Raw genomic sequence first — 16912 nt, forward strand, 5'->3', positions numbered from 1 at the left:
TGGAGTTCCCTTGCCAGGATTATGCATCAAGCACACCATACAATTTTTCACCACTCTCTCTGCACACTTACTGATTCCCTCATTCTTCCAGACCGGAGCTAACATCTTACATATCCCTTTAGAACTTATGTGCGCCACTCCATGCGCCATCGTCACTACTGCAAGCACATACGCATCAGGCAACATCCAACGCTGCTGTTCTGTCAAATCAATCCAACATCCATTCGAGTCCAACTTGCCCGTACTTTCTCTCCATACACGTTTCTCTTCCTCAGTCGCTTCTTTCTGAATCTCTTTCACACTTTCCATAGTGTCCTCACACATCCCAGACTCAGCAATCCATCTTGCAGACGTAGCAACGTACATTCTACTCATCGTGTCTCTAGCTGTCTGTTTAGCAGTTTCATCAGCAAAGGCATTCCCACGACCAACATCATCCGTGATTGCTTTATGAGCACTGCACTTCACAATCGCAACTTCAGTCGGCAAGGTTAGAGATTCTAACAAGTCGTTAACTAGCTGACCATGTTGAATCTTAGTCCCATGGGACGTAATGAAACCTCTTTCTCTCCACAACCGGCCAAAACTATGGGCCACGCCAAATGCGTACTGACTATCTGTGAACACATTCACTCTCTTTCCCTCAGCTAAAACACACGCTCTCGTAAGAGCTATTAACTCTGCTGCTTGGGCAGAATTCTGACTCACTCTTGCAGTCTCCACAATCGTCTTCAAAGTCGTTACCGCGTAGGCAGCAGTCACATCACCATTCTCCAATTTAAAACATGACCCGTCCACATACAGCGTACCATCTGGGCCGGACAGGGGAGTATCTTTCAAATCGATACGTCCTTTTGTCTCTTCCTCCGTTTTGAAATAACAGTCATGTGGCTCAGAATCACTCGACTCTTGATCAGTCGGCAACAATGTTGCTGGGTTCAATACATTGCATCTTTTGATCTGAATATGACTCGCTAATAACGTCAGCTCGTAACCAGATAATCTCGCACTAGTAAGGTGTTGTGTCTTCGTTCGGTTCATGAGTGTATCCACTGCATGAGGAACCATGACCACTAGCATATTGTTCATCACCAAACCAGCAGATTGTCGAATGGAAGCCGCAGCTGCCGCTGTAGCCCTCAAACAACTAGGTAATGCTCTAGCTACCGGATCTAATGTTGATGAGAAATACGCACAAGGGCGTTGTTTATCACCAAACTTCTGCGTCAGAACACTCAACGCGCAACCTTCTCTTTCGTGAACGTAGAGCGTGAATGGCTTACTGTAATCAGGTGTGCCCAATACAGGAGCTGAACACAATGCTTTTCGTAATTCAGTAAAACTCTCTTGACATTCATCAGACCATGGCACCGGACTCGGAACATTTTTCCCAGTCAAAGCTACCAATGGCTTCGCTAAAAGTGAAAAATTTGGAATCCACTGCCTACAGTAGGAGGTAATACCTAGAAAGGCACGTACTTCCCTCTGTGTGCGTGGAACACTCATCTGCATAATTGCTTTTATTCTTTCTGGGGTCAACTTCCTTCCCTCCTTTGATAAGAGGTGACCTAGGTAGGTTACTTCTTGGCAGCAGTATTGCATTTTGGAAGGTGACACCTTATGATTCAAATTAGACAAATGATGCAATAGTGAAATTGTAGCTGCTTTGCAAGTTTCCTTGTCATCGGCAGCCACTAAAAGATCGTCTACGTACTGTACTAGGGCAGAACCTGGAGGAAGGACAAAAGAATCTAACTGACTTTTTAAAGCTTGACTGTAAATGGATGGACTTTCACAATAGCCTTGTGGAGCGCGTTTAAATCTGAAACTTCGACCTCCTAAACAGAAGCCGAAAATATCCCTACTTTCTTCGGCTATCGGAATGCTAAAGAAGGCATTCTTCAAGTCGATGACTGAGAACCAATTGGCTGTAGCGGGAATCAATGTTAGCAAGGCAGTAATGTCTGGCACTACAGGAAACTGCGGAATTACAATCTTATTAACTTCTCTAAGGTCTATGACAAACCTATAAACTGGAGGCTTTGTAGGATCAGTTCGCTTCAGAATCGGTAATACAGGACTGTTACAGACATTTCCTCTAGTTTCCTCAACTACACCCTTCTTAATCAAGTCTTGCACAATCAATAAAAGTGCACGCTCACCTTCACTCGATATTTTATACTGAGGAATTCTTGGAAATTTCACATTTGCTTTCAAAGTTACTACATACGGTGGAATTTCTAGGAGACCTACATCATTAGGACCAGTCGCCCAAAGAGAATCAGGGAGTGAACGTAGCTCCGGCGGGAGTGCGTCCATTGACAAGTACATCGGAGAGGTGATATTTTTACCCAATGTAAGCTGTACTCCTTCCGGAGAACAGTACAATGTCGCATATAGTCGTTTTAACAAATCTAAACCAAGCAGATTTTCATTACAACCTGTCGTCAAAATCAGGGGTGCTTTCAATTGGCACGGTCCAACAGAAATAGACAAAGGACCAGATATCGGGTTGTACACAGGGGCGCCTGAAAAACCTACGGAAACATTTGTTGAGCCAGACAAAGGTGCGCCAGGGAGTTTCGCATGCATGATAGAACTTTTTGCGGCACCAGTATCCAACAGAAACGGTTCGACTACACCTGATGTTGCTACTGCGACATAAGGCCCACTCTGATCCACTGGAACTGATACTACTCCCTCTCTCTGTCCATGGCTGTCCTAGTACCCATTTTGTTGAAAACCCTCTTCTACTTCACAATAATCTTCAACAAGATATTGCTGAGATCTATTTTGCTGAACAGATTGTCCATTTCTCTGATCAAAGTGATTGGAAGGACGATCATTCGTTTGTGGAGGCATAGCACCTCGTCCTCGTCCTCTAGAATTCTGCACAAAACCACCACGACCTCTCTGAGCTGCTGCCGCATTATTTTGCGCTAAAATCTGACAATCATTTTTATAGTGACCCTCTTTCTTACAGTACGCACACTGATTCCATTGGTATTGAGGCCTGGTCGAATTATAATCTGTCTTTTGATACGAATTCTGTTGCATATTAGTCTGATTCGTGCGAGGCGGATACGCCTGCTGTAAAAGAACTTTAGTTTTTAAATCTTTCGTTTTCTTTTCTGATTTTTCCTTTTCCTCTTTATCTCTATTTTCGTAGTACTGTGCAGTCGCAAGTATTTGCGCTGTCGTAGATACAGCCCACGCACTTTCTGAGTCTTTCAATTTATTGCATAATTCAGGTAACAAATTATGCACAAATTTATCGACAAACAATCTTTGTCCTCCTTCAGTGCTCATGTCCTGACCACTATGATCCACAAAAGTCTCTTCGAACCTCGTGAAGAAGTCCGAGACACTTTCGTCTTTCTTCTGCTTGCATGCGGATAATTTATCCCAATTAACACGCAATGCTGGCATCAGAGTCTTCATTAGATCAATTATTCTACCTGGCAGATTAGCGATCAAAGGTTCAGGTTTCGCACCACCTATTTGTTGATTATCTGCTGCAGTGATAGCTGCCCAATCACCACCTAAAGCAGCCTGATGATCCTCTCTACGAATTTTAGCCCACACTGGTTGCGGAACTACATTACCAAACAACATATCAATGTCGGCTAAGTTCATTATACAAGCCTCAACTGTCTGTGTTAATTCCTTGTAATATCCGGCTGGATTCTTACGCGGATCTGGCAAGGCCTGTTTCACTGCTAACACTTCTGCTCGCTTCCATGGAATGTGTATCCACACTCGTTGGAACTGTGCTGGAGCAGCTACAACACCATTCGGTGCGTCAGCTTGCACAGCTTCGCGCCAAATTGGAGGAACCTCCCTCATAGGATATTGGCGACTTAGCTTCATTTTACCTTTCTCTAAATCTCTCGGTGAACGAAGAGATGGATCATTCCTAAAACTCAAAATAAGTTCCATCGCTTGCTTTATATTCTCACCCACTATCATTCCAGCAGCAAACTCCTTCTGCACTTTAATTAAATCTTCCAAATCTGATTCGACATCGTCTTCTTCTATCTCTTCACGTAACAACGAGCACATCTCATCAAAGACGTATCGTTGCGTTGGTTCTCCCCACTGCATAAATGTGTCTAGCACATCTCTTGTACTATATCTTTTACCCTTCGAAATCCATCTGAGAGCCGTGGAATCTAAAACTCCCCGTTCCTCAGTACTTGGAAGCTGACTCCGTCTCTGAACAGAGTCAGGAGTAGGAGTCTTAATCAAAGTTTTATATATAGGAGACAGCATATTAGTAACCGAATCAGTGATTCTTCGACGAACAGAAAGTGGAGTTAGTACACTCGCAGACATAGAGAACGCAGTAGAGGTAGGAATAGATGACGAAACAGTAGGAGTATCGAGAAAAATAGTTTGAGGAACAGTAGGTACAGTGGTAGGTATAGGAGCTGGCAGTGCGGGAAGAGGAGGAGCTGTAGGAACATTTACATTCACCACGGGAAGTACAGGAACTTGATTCTGAGGAACAAGGACACCAGGTTGTCCAGCAACCGGCAATTGAACATTCGGTATAAGTTGGGCCGCAGCACCTTGTGCGTACGGTGGAGGCGACCGTAACAGATAAGATAGCAGAGGATCGTTTTCAGAATCCTCCAGTATCTTAGCCATTTTCGATGGCAAGGCAGGATAGCACTTGTCAATCGCTAAGTTATGCTCTCTAATGGCTACATCTATGACCTTCTCACACTCGTTAGCCTGCAACTGTTTAGTCGCTTGTTCTAGAGTTAACTCTTCTTGTTCTTTCTGCTCTTTCTTCAACCTTCTCATTTCTCTCTGTTTGGATTCTTTCCGCCAATAACGGAAGGAATCAAACATTGCCGGCCGGGCTTTCTTTTTGAACAATTTCTCTTCTAAGTTGTCGAGAATCTCTTGTTCAAAACTACCATGCAGTGGCCAACTAAGGACACCATCCTTCTTACAATAGCGGACCCATATCTCATTATAAGTTATAGGACCCACGCCATATTTGCAATATAAATCATATAGGGGAGTCCCAATCGGAGGAACCAGACAAGAGTCCTCCAATCGTGAGTCACGGTTGCAACCAAAACAAGACAACATTTTCCGACTTACCATTTTCAGTCCGGAACACAAAACAAACAAAACACGGAACAAATATGTGCACTCGAACCAAGAACTTAGGCCTACCAAAACGAACTGATGTATCGATACCCAAAACTAAACCAAATAGATTATCGTAACTAGAACAACCAGTGATAATCTGACAAAACCAAACCAAACCAAGAACCGATCAAGGATTTTTAACAATCCTCACAAAAGTAACCAGCTAGCTATCACTAAATACTTAACTGAGTCACTGAAGACGTCACCAAGGAGAAACCCGTCACGTTTCGCCGTACTAAGGACTGCACCACTTCGGGTCCAAGACAGGGCGACGGTCAAGGCAACGGCCCACTGCAGCCGTCCTGAACGGGAAACCCTCGTGGAAGAGAACTTCAGGGCCACTTTTGCGATATGCCGGGATCGATGAAGTGGGGCGCCTCCCTCAGGAATCTTCACACGAAGCTTCTCGAACTCTTCAGGCTTTTGGACCGGTACCGAATGACGTCGCCCCACGTTGGGCGCCAATTGGAGTTCTGGACTTTTTGGTTCCGTCCAGAGGTGTCAGGGTACAACACCCGAAGACCCCGGAGTTCCACCTGCCTTGGTGCACAAATGAACAGAAACACGGGCTTCTCGATGGTGGCGTCAAAGACCAAAGGTTTATTACTGCAGGGACACAGAAGTCACAGAATCTACACACGGGCAGAGACTAGGAGCCTGTTCGATTTGTACAAAGAGAGCTGCTCCTTATATACGGTTTTTTATGCTAGGGGCAAATTCTTTACATGTAATACATTCCCTTGTGTCTAAAACAATAAATATTTGGTGTTACACAGGAACCGTCGATAATATCTGAGGCCAAACATTGCGAAAAGAGGGGTTCCCACTAGTTTGTCACAATTCCCTGTCAATATTGCATTCAGGACCCGGACCGCCTCATCGTAAAGTTCGTTACCTCCCCCTAATAAAGATTCAGAAAGAAAGAAACAGAGCCAGGTGTGGAAGATAGAAAAGCGGGATAAGGGATGTTTGTGGATTGTAAATGGGCAAGGCTACCAGCTTCGGCCGCCTAATCATGATCAGGTACAATGGACACGAAGACCAGTTTGGCAGGACTGGCCTCGGGCAGAGGAGGCAGCCTTTGTCGAATCATGCAGCTACAGCGTGATCTGGTTTAAGGTGCACGTGTCATGTAAGAGGTGAATCTCCGGCTACGGCTACGTGTCCTTAATCAAAGTGGAGTGAATGAAGTGATCAGAGGCTATTGCATATGTGAGGGCAAGGAAACACAAAATGGCGGCCATGATCTAAGATGGATGCCGTGGGTATATCAGAAATATGTCAATGGAAGGAGTGCTCTTGCTCGTAGCGTAGCGAAAACACTAGGATATACTAAATGGATCATTTGCGGTTCACTGATACCAATATTATGTATTTCCGACAAACTTGAAAACACGGGTTCAAGCCGTCACGGAACCGTCACGGAACCTCAGGAGGAGGGACCAGGCAAGGAGGGACCAAGGGGTGAGGAAGGGTGCCGGGGGTCGCATTGTCCTTGATGAAGGGGGAAGGGTCTCCCGCTTGATGGTAGTTTGATGAGGGAAGAGAGTCCTGATCATGATGAATCTTGTGGAAGGGGCTGTCTGGATAATCTATAGTGGGATTCAAGGGTGTCGGGAATGCTGCCTCAAGGCAAGGGACGGGTCCCGAGTGACGAGGGGACGGAGGGCTGTGAGTGGGCTGAACTGGAAGGTTATGTTCCCACCTGGTAGTTAATAGAGATGGGGAGGAGGGGCATGGATGGGAGGGCTGTCTGAAAGTCGGGAATGATGCCTCATGGTTGGTGACCGAACCCGAGTGATTCTTTCCAAACATGAGAAAAATCAAAATAATGTAAATGTGGCTAAAGAACTCCAGAAATCTGAATTATTCGGTCTCTCTCTTCTTCATACTATGTTCTGGACCTCATTAAGATGAAAAACGCGTACCCACAGTTACATTGTAATTTCTTCAAGTAGAAGTGGACTGCAGTGAATGTGGCTGACTCTTAGTCAGGCATCCAACCCAACGCCTCTATGGCTGATTGGGACACTTCCTGCCATGAACATGTCAAAGAATGGAAAGTACAGGTCAGCCTGATGAGATCACCTGAAAGTCAGATCCCTAAAGCTCCTTTACTCCACCATCCTGGTTCATTTGCCTTATTTACAACTTCCCTTTTATAATGCATACCGTTGATATTTTCATATGCTTGGAGACCACGTATTATCTGTGCGAACAAAACTAAACTAAAGATGAATAATGTACTATTATAATGAAACTTGCCTCATTTATGTGTTCAACATTAACAGATTTGTTTCTAAACATTTAACTGCCCCCCCAAAATTCGCAATACTATTGTTAAAAATAAAATCAAACCTAAATATATCGTTTTCTCTTCTAGCCCCAACAGCTTCAGTGTGACAACATGTTCATAACTTCTGTTTTCACTCTGATAGTTTTCAATAGAATTTTGCCCTGTTGATTTTACAACATTGAGCATTTGTTGGCTGTATTAATCACTTTTGGCTATTTATTGCTTCAAACTAATATTTATTATATATTGTGCTATTTGTGTTATTGTTACTGATTTTTTACCTTCTGGTATTATCAGGCTGCCATTTTTAAAAGCGAAATCCTCAGATGAAATCAAATATGCCCAAGTGGTCTCAGAATCAATTGCACAATTGGGTAAGGCATTTTTTAATGTTTGTATTTTATGTAAGATGCTTCCATTTGCAAACAGTGTTGCTGGAGGTAATTAGTCATTTGCAATAATGTACGTATAGATGGGAAACAGCAAATTACCAGGATTATTTTGAGGTATTTTGAGTGACATTCTATAAACAATGAGAACGGAGCTCTAGTTGTCTATATCACTCGGAATCCCGAAGTGAAGAAAGTACCAGTAATTCACTTTTTCCCCAACTATAATGTTATGTATGGCCCCAAGAATCGTCTGCCCTTGTTTTCAGCAGCTACCCAGGGGCAGAGGAGTAATAAGGAGTAATGAGGGGCCATATATAACTTGGCATCTCCTCCCTGTCCCAAATTAAAAATAAATACATGGCTTCCTACCACCCACCCTTACCACTCTCTGTGCCTTCCCTTTCCGCCAGAAGCTGTGCTCCCTTCTTTCCAGCGCCACTCAGGCCACCTTATAATAGCAGCCTAGAATTCCCTTATGACTTGGCAACAGGGGTTCACAAGTTCTGCGACCCACTCTTGGGAATTACTGAATTTATAAACCAGTCATTCACTCTAATGACTCTCTATGAGAGCCATGCATAACAATACATTTAACTACAATATCACTTCAAATGTGTGTAAGGAGGATCTGTATTTGAAGACACAGATGCTAGCATTTTAGAACTCCAGCAACTCTTAAGGACCGTAGAGAACACCCCAATAAGAGAGGCCTTCATGTTTTAAATGTTGCAGCAGAGGCAAAAGATGATGTCAAAGAAAGACACCGTTCACTGTTTCATGTGATGGCTTATTGAATGCAATGCTTGCCTAAGTATTACTTTCATTGTACTGATCTGAAGAGAAAAGCGTGTGATGGCAATGTATGTTTTTTCGATTGAGAGCGATGTTGGTAGATAGTGCTTCAAATGGACCTAGGCTACAGTCAAAATCCTTTAGTGGTGCATAAATAGAAGACACCGAGGCTTTGGTGCAAATCTCATTTTTTTTAGTCCCAGGTATTCCTCTGGAGAAAGATTAGAAATCGCCCTCTGGACACTGAAGGCAACCATGGTTGGTTATAAAATGTTTTGGTGATCGTCTCTGAACCTGGCCTCCAGCGAGAAGAGGATGCCTGCTTCAGTGAAGGAAAGTAGAATCTGTTGCTGTTCAAATCTATTAAGCGTGAGATTGTAGCTGTCCTGACCCAGTTGTGAGAACAATTGACATCTTCAGCCCACACTATGCTTGCTCTAGAGTGTGGAACCAAAGTGGGCCTCATTTAGAATGGCTGAAAATTAAGCCGTAAGCTACAGGCTCATCACAGACAACATTATCGAAACATTAAAGAAGGATTCCTCTCAAGGGAGGGAGCTCGTGCAGGAAGTCAATCCTGTATGTCAAATAACTGATCTTGGATTGCCTGTATGGCCTTAAAAGATTCAAAGTCCAGCCCAATGCCAACTTCCAAGGCACTGTCTGAAGAGTCCAGGCAGAAATCAGAGAAAGAAAAGACCGTAGCCCCCCTCCCCTCCCCCTCTCAATAACCCATAAGACCTATAGTGATTCTCCAACATAACCCAGCGATTGATTGGAGTCAGGAGGTTCATAAAATCTTACAGTAGTTGCAGTATGCAAGTAGTCTGAATGCTTCACCCGACGTTAAGGTAAATTAGTTTGTGCCAACTAAATCCTGAAATGACTCCAACTCCCAAGTAGCAATTTTACATCTGACTTCACTTCAGATTTGGCTGTCATCTCATCTGGTGTATTGTTCCACCTTCCAGGAATTCCTTTGATTGGAGTGTACGAGGTATTGCTTTGTTTCTAAAAAGTACATCTAATAGAGTCATCTAGCTGCAGATTCCTTAACTTATAATATCCCCAGGCATCAGACTGGATCCGGAAAACCTTCTGTAGCAGCACCTCTACGGGCCGGGGGCGGCCCTGACGTCGTCCTAGGATGTGACGTCAGTGGAGCCATATATGCCCCTCCCAAACAGAATACCTTATATCCTGGTTGCACAGCATTGCTTGGATCCTTGCTGAATATGCTCAGTGCAGCCGAAGCAATGTGGGAGTTCTAAGATACGACAATGCTGCAGTGCGAGTTCCTGTTGTGTAGTTGCCAAGGATCCCATTGACAGGACTTTCAATACGAAGTCTTGTGTCAGGGATTTGGAGCGTAGCTGGTGATGCTTCATTACCGAAGAGCTGCGAGGCTGCGATTCAGAGTCTGTTGAGGTCATTGAGGCTGCTGTCGACGAGAGATGCAAGGATCTGGGCTGTGGATGCCCCATGCCATTGGGGCTATGCATTGGTTCCAAGGACTGCAGGAGCGATGCTAGTCTATGTGACTGGTCCAATCCATGGAGCAGTGGTGATGCGTTGGTTCTGCTCGGGATGCATTGCTCAGCCGATGAGAAGCATTAGTTCTGGTGGCAAGCACCTTAGGCCCACTTCCAGGACTGGGATGGTACCACTTGGCAGGGTAGACACACAGATGGCAGAGTGCAGGTGCGAGGTTGTTGGAAGCCTGTTAATTCCTTGAGGCTTCAGTTAATGAGGCCAGCCCATTAGCCTTTGAAATCACTTTGGGTTTTGTGTTCGAGAGATGCAGGTCCAGTCCTTCTCACCCAGGTAAGAGGGCAGCAGGTCAGCAAAGCAAAGCAGGAGTCCAGCCTAGTGGCAGTCCTTCAGCAGCACAGCAGTTCTGCTTCCTGTCAGATTATATACAGGTCCAGAACTGTACTAAAGTAGTAGTGTCTGAGTTCTTCTTTTTGTTAATACACAGTTGTGCCTTTGAAGTGGGGAGAAGTTTCTAGACGTATGCCTTTGAAGTGCACAGATGCCTGCCTCCCCTTCCCTGACTCCAGACTAACTACGGGGGTATGCAGCCCCTTATGTGGAGACAGGACACAACCTATTTAGGTGTAAGTGAGGCTCAGCACAGCTCCTCCTTCCCATCCTGCCAGTGATGACCCGCTCAATCACACCTAAGCTACCATTGTGTGTGGCTGTCTAGGAGGAATACACAAAGCCTAACTGCCAATTGCCCCCAGTCACATGGCCAGAGACAGGCTGCAGCCACCAAATGGCTAAGGCAAGAAAATGCCAACTTTCTAAAAGCATATATCAACTATTACCCAAACTGAAATTATTCAATCTGCTCTTTTGTCCGGGGTCAAGTGATTAAATTGCATTGGCCCATGTTATTTATGTTCAATAATGTTTTGGGTATTATGTAGATATTTCCTGTGCACTTTAACACATCTTTCAGAGTACATTCTAATGTAAGACACATTATTGCATCTTACACTTGCACATTTGAAACCAGACCCGCTGAAAGTCAAGTGAATAGTAGCTGGAGAGACGAACGCCCAGATGGAAACGTCTAAGAAAGAACTGATTGAGATAACAGAATCCCACAGAAAACCTTCAGTATGTGACCTAAGATGCCTCATGAATGTCAACAAACAAGTTGAACCTAAGAAAAATTGAGAACCAACCCTTCCGGGTCCTGAGGAAAACACAAAAGCATTAAGAGGTTCAAAACCTGTTGTCTGATACACTTGGGTAGCTTTACATTTGATCTAATTCTCTACTGTAGGCAATCGTAAAAAACTTGGAAGACCTACTCAAATACAGTTACTTATAACCCCACCGGACATTGTAAGAAAAGAGATTCATTGTTCAAACAACATTAATAATTACAACCTCTGCTCAATTTTTTTGTATTATGTTTTTTGGACATGTTGTGTTTACTCGTGTTTGTAAGATGCAATGATGTGCCTTAAATTTGAATGTGGTCTGAAAAATATGAATTTCATGTAGTTTACAGCTGAAAAAGTTTGACTCGCATGATTATTCCTCTTTTATGGTGTTAAACTTGTATTTGCACAGTACTGGCACATATTTACAACATGGTAATGGTAAAAACCCAGGGAATTTTACTGTGCCTCCAGTGTTATGCAGCTCGGAATAAGGGCCCCAGTCAGAAATTGGAGTGGTTGTGCTGTGTAGGCATTGTGTTTCATACTGAGAACTACCATCTAGATGATTTGTATCATCTGAGGTTTCTACACTAATGTTGCAATGTTATTACAAAACATTAATGCTAACTAGTTTTGGCTTTGCATCCTTACAATTTCTGCAAGCTCTTCGTTATCAATGGATATATTATCTTCCAAGAGTAGGTGCAAATCTGGTCCTATCATGTTAGAGAAAGGTAGTACTATTATTCCCTTTCCGTTTCTCAAAGGATTTTACTATGGGTTCCAGATCTCTTATGAAGAATTGTTTTAAATGTTTCTAATGCAATATATCAATTCTCAAACGTATATTTTGCATATGTTTGTAGGATATCTGATGAGAGTGCCAAGTTCTCAGGTGAGAATGCAGATCTGTGCCACTATTATTCGATTTTACAGTCCAGACTCGGCAATACAACCTATTGAAGGTAAAACTCACTTATCTAATTGATGTTATCTGCCACACTACAATTGAGTTGTTTTTGATTGTGTACAAAGTCCTATTTAATTACAAACAGACCATGGTATTTGCATAAATGGCCACTAAACAGCATCTGCTATTGGTTGCTGCAACTCTGGATCATGCCTTTCGTGTCCTGACAATTTTTAACATTTCTCATCATTTTTTAATATGATGCCCTTCACATTATAGGATATGTTTACTAAGGATATGCTTACTTGATTATCTTTTCTACGTTTCTCTTTAAAAGGTAAAAGTCAGAGGGAAGGGGACATTTGTAAAAAATTAAAAACCGTGGGCAAAATACTGTGGATCACTTCAGAGTGTTTGATAAAGCAGGTGCCTCCTAGAACCATTTCAGGTTTTGGCTGCTGTGGCAGACAAGTTGCCTTGTAGTTGGCTTTGGGTCACCCTGTGTTCATGATCGGATGCCACTGTTCTCTATCGAGGTTCTCTCTACACTTGATCCAATGGCTTGTCTCCCTATTCTTTTGTTTATCCCACAGTGGGGCATTTTAGCCTCACAGTGTTCTGACTGGATGAGTTGTATCTTTCCACTGCCAACTTGAGGAGGCACTTTCTTTCCCTTTCAACATGTCTGAAACCAACAAAAAAATCCCGATAAACCAGACTGGGTTTCGCCGCGGAACAGGCGCGATGGCAAACATAATGGCCTTGAGCCTAATCGCGGAAAAAAGTTTACAAAATCGCCAAGCACTCTATGCCTGTTTCGTAGACTTCAAGGCTGCCTTTGACCGTGTTAGCAGGCGTTTACTTTGGTACAAACTGAAGCAGCAGGGCCTGCCAGATTCAATCTTAATTCCAATCATCGACCTGCACACCAACACCTGGATGCAGGTAAAGATTGATAACGGCCAACGGCTAACTCGTAAGATCAGCACCTTTGATGGTCTAAAACAAGGCTGCGTGTTGGCACCCCATCTCTTCAATTTATTTATGGCTGATTTAACACCAGACTTGGATCAGATCAACGCTCATCCACCACGGCTAGGTCACCTGCGTGTTACACATATTTCCTATGCCGATGATGTGGTTTTATTCAGCCAGACAAAAATTGGTCTACAACGTCTGCTGGAAGAACAGACCAGATACAAAAAATCAAATTTATTAGAAATAAACAGTAAGAAGAAAAAGATCATGGTTATAACACGCCGCCATAAAACGCCACCAGTGTTCGCAATAGATAAGAGCAAATTGGAAGTGGTGGAAAACGATAAGTACTTGGGGGTACAACTAGACAAGCGCCCAAATTTTGCAACGCATTTGAACGCCATCGAAAAGAAGGGAATTGCCTTGTTACACGCTTTCAGCAATTTAGCAACTAAACTTAGAGGCCCTATGTTCAATCCGCTCTTAAACGTAATGAAAGCAAAGTTACTGCCAACAATATCTTACGGGAGCGTATTACATCACGGGAGGAGTGCACAGCTCATAGAAAAAATACAAACAAAAATCTATATGCGTGTATTTGGTTTGCCAATTAATGCATCACCCGCACAAGTGCGACTTGAATTTGGCCTGCAATCACAAGTTCTGCAAAAAAAATATGAGACTGTTAAATTTTGGTACGATGTCTGGATGAACCAGGAAACAGAGATTTATCATGCCATGTGGGAAGCAATTCATAATAGTCCTAATTCCCAGAATGCCAAATTCCTCAAACTCTCTTTAGAAACTACAGAATTGGCCCCACGTTGGGAAACCTGGCTCCCGGTATCATTGTTCAAACAAACAGCAAAGAAGGCTGCCAGCAGGCATTCGTTAATTAACGATAAGTCATCTTTGGGTCATCATGAACATGCCTGGATGACAATACAATCATATAAAAAGCTGGTTCCGGCAGCATATCTACAACTTGTCTTCTCAGCGCATATCAAATTGAGATATCTTACATTGAGGCTGGGTAACCTTCCAACAAACTTTGATCAACCAAAATGGCGGATACAAGTAAATAAAGGGTGCGAATTGTGTGGAGCAAGAAAACAAGACTTAATTCATCTGATCTGCATCTGCCCGCCATGAATTTGGAACGTCGGAGCAGACTAAGAGTGAAGTTCAATGAAATTGGAGTACGTACCTGTCGGTCCGCTATTATACAAACACTGTGTTCTGTGGACCCTCAACTTATTTGTGGAGAAGTGAAATACATAATTAATTTCGAGAAAAAGAGAGGAGCCTTGGTAAAGTCCTAATTTCCATCATGAACTCGTACATTAAACACGAATGTTTTCCCTGTCCCAGATATGGCAATTTTTAAGCACGAGATTAATTTAAAAAAAAAAAAAAATTACGACTCATTACCTGTTTATTTGCTGTCTAATGTTCATCTTCTACTTTTTAAATTCTGGTATTTTATACATTTGTAATGGTTTTTATTAACTGTACACTAAAGTTTATCTTTCTTTCCTTTCAACATGTCTTCCTTTGTTCTCTCTTTTGTCTGCTTGTTCCCCCTGGCACACTTGCACAACAACATGCAATATATTTAATACTCTTCCCTTCCCTTCAATTAGTCTCTGTTGTTCCACTCCCTTTTTAGGGAGTGGAACAACAACCACTATAATCTTGCGCTTGCGCATTGCTCCGGCGAGATTATAGTAAGGGGAAAAGAACAGTCTACCAAAACGGCGAATTAGACACAGATCATGTGATCTATGCGCGTGCACAACGCCAGCATTGTCACACACCACCATTTGTCTGTGCCTCGCATCAGACTTCAAAGGCTGCCGCTCCCCCCCCAATCAGACTTCAAAGGTTGCCGCTCCCCCGCCCCCGCATCAGACTTTAATGGAATGCACTCCCGCTCCCTCGCCACAGCAATGCCGAGAGCTTGTCTCCGCCTGCTCTCCCATGTGCTTGCATCTTCCTTCCTTGGCCCTGGGTGTTTTCAGTGTTCTCCCATTCAGTGCCTTCTTGACCCCGTACTTGATTGCTGTCCAAGCCCCATCCCTCGCTGCCTCTATCATTAGACACTCTCCCTGTGTTTTCCTGTTTCCCCTTGCTTTTCCCTGGCTCCATCATTCTGTGCTTTGATAAACTGAACGCGCTTTGTAGCACTCAACCCTGCGTGTTCTTAGCTTCAGTCTCTGTGCTGCTGCACCACATCACTCAGGGACACCACCACATCACTCAGGGGCACCACCACATCACTCAGGGACACCACCACATCACTCAGGGACACCACCACATCACTCAGGGGCACCACCACATCACGCAGGGGCACCACCACATCACTCAGGGACACCACCACATGACTCAGGGACACCACCACATGACTCAGGGACACCACCACATCACTCAGGAACCCTACCACATCACTCAGGAACACTACCACATGACTCAGGGGCACCACCACATCACTCAGGGGCACCACCACATCACTCAGGGGCACCACCACATCACTCAGGGACACCATCACATCACTCAGGGACACCACCACATCACTCAGGGGCACCACCACATCACTCAGGGACTCCACCACATCACTCAGGGGCACCACCACATCACTCACAGACACCACCATATCACTCAGGGACACCACCACCTCACTCACAGACACCACCACATCACTCAGTGACACCACCACATCACTCGGGGACACCACCACATCACTTAGCCCAACCACATCATCACTCAGCACCACAACAGCACTGTCCTTGCTTGCTACCAATAAGCATTTCCATAGCCAATAGGACTCGCATTAGGAAAGTGTAAGCTATTGGCTTTGTGAATAACAATGCTATTAATTTATACATTTTCAAAGCCAACAAATATTTAAAAAAATTGTCATTTACAATACCAATAGCTCACACTTTCCTAATGCGAGACCTATTGCATTGCAAATGCTTGTTTCAATCTAACTACTTGCTTTCTTTTTATGTCTCGCCTGAACCAGCGCATGCGCTGGTCTGGTGAGACATTTAGTGAGGGTTCAAAAAATGCTACCATGGCCAGCCTGGCCAGGCTAGAGCTACAGTGCGTGTGCACGGGCACACGTTTAGGAGCCGAGGCACCAAATGGCAAACCTTGTCATACTCATTAAACGCCGGAGATCACATTCGCCCGCGATCACTTTAGCAGCGCTCCTTTGATGTTCTCGTTCAAAGAACATCAAACATCATGTTGTTGTGTTAATGCTTTGCTGCTCCCGTTTGACTTACAATGTTCTTTCTCTTTCAACAAACTCGGTGTTTGTGTTCCTTTGTTTTGAGATGATTTTAGTATTACTGTCACACACACAACCATACACACAACCACACACACGCAACCACACACACACAACCACAACCACACACATACACAACCACACATACAACCACATACAACCACACACACACACAGCCACACACATACACACAACCCCACACACAGCAACACACACACACAACAACCACACAACCCCACACACAACCACACACACACAACCCCACACACGACCCTATACACAACCACACACACACAACCACATACACAACCACACACACACAACGACAACCACACACACACACCCACACCCACACCCACACACAATCACAACCCACACACAACCACAACCACACTCACACACAAC

General features: G+C 44.0%; 1 protein-coding gene across 1 annotated transcript in view; it reads left to right on the forward strand.

Annotated features, from left to right (window-relative positions):
- CFAP69 (cilia and flagella associated protein 69) overlaps positions 1–16912 on the forward strand; it is a 552009-nt gene that overhangs the window by 140818 nt on the left and 394279 nt on the right. The window contains exons 5-6 of the mRNA XM_086941791.1: positions 7760–7836; positions 12191–12289. Coding sequence (XP_086797917.1) covers positions 7760–7836; positions 12191–12289 — 176 coding nt within the window. The remainder of the gene's footprint in view (positions 1–7759; positions 7837–12190; positions 12290–16912) is intronic.

Source organism: Lissotriton vulgaris, chromosome 10, assembly GCF_964263255.1.
Source record: "Lissotriton vulgaris chromosome 10, aLisVul1.2, whole genome shotgun sequence".
Classification (NCBI taxonomy): domain Eukaryota; kingdom Metazoa; phylum Chordata; class Amphibia; order Caudata; family Salamandridae; genus Lissotriton; species Lissotriton vulgaris.